General features: G+C 42.3%; 2 protein-coding genes across 8 annotated transcripts in view; one reads left to right on the top strand and one right to left on the bottom strand.

The window, feature by feature from the left end:
* Positions 1–781: 781 nt before the first annotated feature.
* MPLKIP (M-phase specific PLK1 interacting protein) lies at positions 782–4,537 on the bottom strand. The gene is made up of 2 exons (XM_067745866.1): positions 3,856–4,537; positions 782–2,867 (listed from the first exon to the last, which is right to left on the bottom strand). Exons 1-2 carry the CDS (start codon positions 4,192–4,194, stop codon positions 2,667–2,669), a joined length of 540 nt encoding a protein of 179 aa, XP_067601967.1. The 5' UTR covers positions 4,195–4,537; the 3' UTR covers positions 782–2,666.
* The window catches only part of SUGCT (succinyl-CoA:glutarate-CoA transferase), a 681,818-nt gene continuing 679,346 nt past the window's right edge, over positions 4,509–6,980 (top strand). For all 7 annotated transcript variants that reach the window (XM_067745863.1, XM_067745864.1, XM_067745862.1 and 4 more), the window contains exon 1: positions 4,509–4,788. In XM_067745863.1, the coding sequence (XP_067601964.1) occupies positions 4,524–4,788 (265 nt within the window). In that variant the 5' untranslated portion in view covers positions 4,509–4,523. The remainder of the gene's footprint in view (positions 4,789–6,980) is intronic.

The raw sequence follows: 6,980 nt of genomic DNA, 5'->3' as shown, positions 1-6,980 counted from the left end.
TATCTTGATGAGGTAGAGGCAAGGTTTTGGAAGAGTCTGAGGGACCTGAAATATTGTTGGCATCATTTTTGAAAAACACAACCTGCCATAGGTTTCTTCTGTCAAGGGGGAGAAGGGTAATTATGAAAAGGCAGAAGGGAAAAAAAGAGAACTGGCATAATCCACTGATCATGGAAATGTTCTTTAAGCACATCATTTTAACTAAAGAGTGCATCTGGGATTTGAGGATCTGGATCAAAATCCCCTTAAAGCTATCTTTGCCTTTACAGTTAAATACTCCCAGAAGTACAAACACCCATGTTTGAAAACCCAGCTATAGATTATACTTCCGTTCTTTAATTATATGAATATTTAAGATGCATACTTAACTATAAATTTCCCTAACACAGTTATTTAGCATCTCTGTGGAGGTAAAAACGTGTATTCTGGAACAATTTAAAAAATCATTTTTCATTTAAAAGAATGATCAATTCCTTTCACTCAGCTAAACAAAAATAGGCTAGTAATATAAACAAACCAATATCAATGTCGAAAGACCTTTGATAACTATATACACTACCAACCAGAGCAGTAAAGCAATGTATCTTTCCTGAGAACAAAAATGTTTCTCTTAAAATCAGAAAGGTCAGACCTCTGGAAGATGTTGGTAACTTGGCAGAAGAGAAATTTTACATTTAGTTAACATTACACTTATAAAGTAGTAAAACAAAATGCACATAAGCCATTAGAACAATTATAATTTGAATGTTTTCCAAATATGATACGAATACATTAGCATAAAACCTTTCTTGACTTCCTTTATTTTTGCCAATAATCCAGTGATCTCCAAGCAATGGCTTAATGATTATTTCTAAATGTCACTTCCTAGAGATAATATTTCTTACCTATTAAGTTCAATAAAAGGTATGCAAAAGTATTGTACTTGCTTTAATTTTCATCATACGTCATGACCTCAAATCATCTAGAAAGACGTTAGAAAATAAGGACATTCCCTTTAGAACATTGGGGGAAAAATACTATTCTCTTTATATATAGGAGATAAAGGCAGAGCAATATAGTAGTTATAATCAGAATGTCTGCATCCACTCACCAAATATTTATTAAGCACCTACTATTTTCCAGGCATCATTCTAAGAGCTGAGGATATAGGGGTGAGAAAGTAACAGCTACCATTTAGAGGGCTTACTATGTGCCAGGCTCTGGCCTAAGAGTTTTCACACATGTAAACCCATTTAATCCTCAAACACAACACCTCTATGACATGGGTACTGTTAAGTTTTTCATTTTACATATAAGAAAATTGAGGCACAGAGAAGTTAAATAATTCACCAAGCTAGTAACTGGTAGTAGTAGTCCTGGGTGTCATGGAGCTTTTATTAATCTAAAATCCTTCCCTTCTCATTTTGTTTTGCCTCTGTGAAAAGACCTAACATACAAATAGAAGTGGTTATGGCTCAAATAGGTGGTGTAACCTTTTCACTTTTAAAGCTTTCTTTCTGGGAATGTTTAAATAAAATTTTAGCTATACTTTCATCATATATTGTGACCCTAAAATATTTAAAAAGCCTGAATGTTATAAGACTTGATTTTGTTTAAATAGTTGGGGAAAATGAAAATCCCCAACATTTTCATTTTTCTCCCCATTACTGTAGGTATAGGTACGTAGCATTCCTTCCTTTGGAAAGCCTTTCTTTAGTCCAGGGAGGCCTGGTGGGGCTGAAGACCATGGGACCCTGCCTCATTGTAGGGGTGAATCCATGTCCAAGCTAATCATGCCACACTGCCTTGATCATAGTTATTGGCTTAAGACTCTAAAATTTGACCTAAGCATGGCCAATCTGTCTTCACTGAGATTGACAGAGCTGGGAAATGTTCTCTTCACAATGGAAGTGACTTAAGACTGCTGGTAGCCATCTTCTTGGGCCTCAAGAGAAAATGACTCCACAATACTGAGAGATGTGGAGTAGAGAAATTCAGATGCAGAATTCTTTAATATAGCTATGCAAGAAGTAGGTCTATCCTTGTCCTCTGCAGTTAAATAAGTATAAAGGGTATGAATATTTTAATTTAAGCTTAAGCGGGTTTCTGTAACTTTCAATCAAGTTTCAATGCATTTTTACAAAAGCATTACATAAAATATGCATGCAGAACAATGGTTATAATATGAATAGAAATCTCCTTTATTCTTTTCCTTTACCCCCTTTCCCTATGAACAAATAAAGAACTGTCTACAGGACAAAGGACAGTCTATTTCATTTTCAAAAGTAGTATGCAAAATATATACTTACGAATTCTAACTATGTGATTACAAAGCATTATTTTAATAATTCTTTGGCATATGACAAAGCACAATATAGCTAGAAAGACAAAACGTTTTATTTTGAAACATTGGAAAAACATTAAAAGACAAATGTCCATTATATAACCAAGAATGTTAAGTATTTGGAAACTGTCAATCTTCTAAAATTGGTAGGCACTTCCAGAGAGCTAAATATTGCAAATTATCCTACCATATGTCTTCTCTAACACCAAAAATACTTGATATGATGAAGGAAGACACAACTAATTATTCAAAGTCACCACGTTAGGGTTCAACTTAATTACAAGCAAAAGTTTTGTCCAAGATGTTCCTGACAAATGAAGCTTCCAGTTGAATTTCAGAAATGTTAACAAAAGTATCTTCCTTTTTTGCCTGTGAATGTTTGAGTATTGCTGTATTGTTGGCTTATATCCACTACAGATACTGGTTCTAGGCCAGCCCAAGGGTCTTCAAGCATTGAAGGCTTGAAATAACTTTCCAACTCATTAGACATTCTCTTTTCTCTACCACGCCCTGATCCAAATGGTGTAGATGTCCTTGGAGAACCCTTTAGAAAAAAAATCATCAGTTAAAAAGACATTTAGTAGAGGTAACTGGTACTTTTTCTTTAGAGGCTAGAGGGGATCACACTGCTAGTTAAAAGTTGTGTCTTGAACCCAAATATGTTCACTTGCAAAGTCCATGCTTCCTTTAATCTAGTGTTTTAAAAAAGTATTTAAACCTATTTGATATACTAATTTATTGATAGTTTTATGCCCACTGTCACTTCAAATCCTTTTGGGTTTCTAATGTAATAACTTTCCCAAACTATAAACTGGTGATGAAGTAAGAAATTACTTGTACTGTAGTCTTCCCTCAGTATTTCCCTATTGCTTCTGGAAGCAAATTAAACTTTTTTAACCCTACAGCTTCAAAATTTCTAGAACCCTCCCATCTCATTAGCTCCACACTCAAAGGGATGGGTTTGGTTTAGCATAAGTTGGAAAACTACCAAGCATATTTAAGATGTAAACCACAGAATCCTAGATATACCAGAAAGAAGCCTTAGAGCAGAAGCCAATGTAGTTGAAAAACGAAAGCCAAAAGGAGAAAAAAAAAAAAAAAAGAAGAAAAAAAAAGGGAAAAGGTGCCATCAGTAGGAAGATGGCACTAGCCTGTAACCCTAGAGCTGAGCCCTATGCTGGGGATTCATTAGCTTTTTTTCCTCCTTGAAGACCGGGGACTCAGAATAATTTACTGCAACGAACTGGCTAGGCCCCTGACGAAGGAGAGGGAATTAGGGATATCTGTGTTTGAGCGGCAGTGTACTGGCTAAAAGTAGGAGGACTATAGAAACAAAGTACAGCTCTGCAACTTTTTACAGCATTCTAAAGAAAGTTATACTTAACTTCTCTGAGCCTCAGTTTATTCATCTGCGACATGGGGCTAACGATAGTATCTCACTTCATAGAGGATTCAAAATAATCCACGCAAAGGGATTATCAGTACCATGCCTGCCATACAGTAAGAGCTCGGCAAACGCTGGCTATTATTACCTGGGGGTGGGTCTGCTGCTGCCCTGGGGAGTAGCCGAATTGCTGCTGGGACCCCGCGGGGGACTTGGAGTAGTTGCCAGGGTAGCCGCCAGGGGACGGAGACCCGAACCGGCCCCCAGGGAAGCTGCCGCCGTGTCGCGGAGAGTGGCTGCTCCCGTAGGGCCTAGACCTGGGCCCGTACGGCGGCGTGTGGTGTGGACTCCCGTACCCGTCCCGCGGGGATGGCGGCCGCGCTCCGCCTCCGCCCGGGGTACCCCGGAAGCTGCTCCCGCTTCCCCAACCTCCTACACCCGGGCTGGGGCAAGGAGGAGTCGGGGGTCGGAAATTCTGTCGGTGCATCTCAGAAGACGAAAACGAGGACTTCAATGGCACGTTCTCCCGCCGGAACTGTCGAGACCAACCGTTCACAGACACTTCGTGGTCCTTCACCAAAACAGTCCTCCGCCCGCCAGCACCATAGACCACATTGGTTCCGGCCTCACAAAGGTTCCTCTGGGGCGGCGGGATAAGTAGGTTATCGAATTGGGTACAGATTCAGCTGATTTAAGTGAAGGAAAGAGGAAGAAAAAGGATAAAGGAAAGGGCTAATCCCGGGCCCCAGCAATGGCCTTTGCAGTCTGGCGGGCTTTGGTTGCCACTGACTGACGTACTAGACGCCTGCCGAACGGATGGAGGGGGGCCCGGAGAGCTCGGCAGGGCCGGGCCCCTCCCACCTGGCGGGGGGCGAGGACCGAGGTGTCCGCGGGCGCCCCCAGTGGCTGCGGGTCGCGCGCGCACTTCGTTCTCCACTCACGCAGGGAAGGAGGATTTCAGAGGGGTTCGCGATGCTGGCGACGCTGGCGACGCTGGCGAGGGTCGCGGCTCTGCGGAGAACCGGCCTTCTCTCCCGCCGGGGCGGCGGGTGGGGGCTGTGGACCGGCCGCCCGCAGTCAGGTATCCTCCGAGACTCGGTCCGGGCGGCGAAAGGGACCCCAGCCCCAGCCTCCCCACTCCAGCGGCATCCTGAGGAGAGCGCTGCGCTTTCCAGAAGTATCCGCTGCCCCCGGCGCCCGCCCTTTGGCCTTTCGCGTCTCCCCTTGCCCTGGCTCCGCGGTCGCCCCGTGGTCACCCTGCCCGGCGTCCAGGCCTGGGTCCGGCCCCTGCGTGGTCCTACTGGGCGAACTCGCCTCTCTCCCTTACTCCTCTCCACTCGTCCCCCAAGTTTAAATACCTTGAAAAATGCACCCCCAGCCACATTTCAGGAAGGGTTTCAGACTGCACTTTATTTATTATTATTATTATGTTTTACATCTTTATTGGAGTATAATTGCTTTACAATGGTGTTAGTCTCTGCTTTATAACAAAGTGAATCAGCTATACATATACATATGTTCCCATATATCTTCCCTCTTGCGTCTCCCCCCCTCCCCCCTCCCTATCCCACCCCTCCAGGCGGTCACAAAGCACCGAGCTGATCTCCCTGTGCTATGCGGCTGCACCTTAAATAACTCGGGGGCGAGGCTGTGCTCGCAAAGGCCGGACTTTACTCCCTTCCTTGTTCTTGTTAAATGCAAGCGGGTAAGCGAGTTGGTTAGGAAGCAGACAGCCTGATTTCCAAAATTAGCAACATTTGGCTAAAGCTGTTAAAATAATGATCGTTTCACAGACTTTTGGTTAAAAAGAAAAGTGTGGTCATTCAAGAATGACCCCTAATGTATAAACCCACCTTTGTACCGAATACCTGTCTCAGAATTTTATTTGGAAGATGAAATTTAGATTTACTGCAGTTTTCTAGAACTTTCTTTACACCCTCCGAATCTGGGAATGATAGTCCACTGTGAGTCTTGAAATCATCTTGTAGGAAACAGAATCTTAAAGAATTTTCGGACTCATTTAATCATAGCCTAATGGGTAGCCTGGACCTGTGCTTTTCAGCCTGTGAACCTTCTTGCAGGTGCCACTCCTCACTGTCCATTTGACACGTTCTGTGACGTGGCAAAGCCGAAGAATGGGATGTTTTCTCAGCTTCTGTCCTTGATGAATGGAGATACACACTTTCCTGTGGTGGTTTGTTCTGAGGGAATTCAGTTCATCAAGCTTTTCCTTTAGATACAAGTTGTAGAATCAATCAAGGCAGGATAATGCCATCAAGGCTTTGTGATGCAGTTAAGGCCCGGGGATCCCAGATTATTCACTTTATTATATACTTTTGTCCTGGCCAAAGCTAAGCACCTTTCTGGACATTGTCTTTGGTGCTTAGCTTAATGCCTGGTAATTGAGCTGTCAGATATTTATTGAATGAATGAGTGGGTCACATCATATTGGTCAGTGATTCTCACCTATAATACCCCCCTTAATATCATCAACTAATCTACATTTTGGGGGGAGGGAGCAGAAAAATGAGGGTGGCAGGGATCAAAATTACCTTTGTTAATTTTTAAATAACTGGCAAAGGTTTTGCAGAATTGAGTGAAGTACTGTAAGTTGTCATTTTACTTGCCTTACACTTCTGGAATGCTCTTTCCTATAGTGATACACTGCTATCTTCTACACATATGAACTTGCATTAGAAACGGGGGAGGTAGATTTTGACAGGTAGATTGCACATGACAGTGTGCCTGTCATCATGTTTTCAGGTATATATGAGGATTGAGGGAGAGTACATTCTTAATTATATGAAAACTCCAGATTCCACTTGGATCACTTCTGAGAATAGGCAACTTGCCTTTTCACAGATGAGAAATTGTCCAAGGAAAGTGAAGTGACTTGCTTGAATTCACATAGCAAATGGATGTGGGACCAGAACTCAGGCTTCTTGAATCCCAGGCAGTTGTCTTTTTTCCTAGGTAAAGAAATATGAATTGACACTCAGTCCGTCCTTTGAAAAATGCAATAGATAAGTAAGCATGTAAAATTCTGATAGTGGGTACTGCGTAGCATATTATTTTAGATATTTAGAGATTAGTAGATATAACCTTAGTATTGAACTTTTGTGAATGTAGCTAGAATCTTCCGGATATTAACCTGGGAATTGCAGTCTGGCTGCCTGAACGGGTGGGTCTGAGGTTCCCAGATACATACTTGTGTTGGTTATTTATATGGTGGTGAGTTCAGGGGAAGAGAGATGAAGGAAGTTTTATGTTGCA

This window comes from Pseudorca crassidens, chromosome 8, assembly GCF_039906515.1.
Source record: "Pseudorca crassidens isolate mPseCra1 chromosome 8, mPseCra1.hap1, whole genome shotgun sequence".
Classification (NCBI taxonomy): Eukaryota; Metazoa; Chordata; class Mammalia; order Artiodactyla; family Delphinidae; genus Pseudorca; species Pseudorca crassidens.
This window is presented reverse-complemented; position numbering and strand designations above follow the sequence as displayed.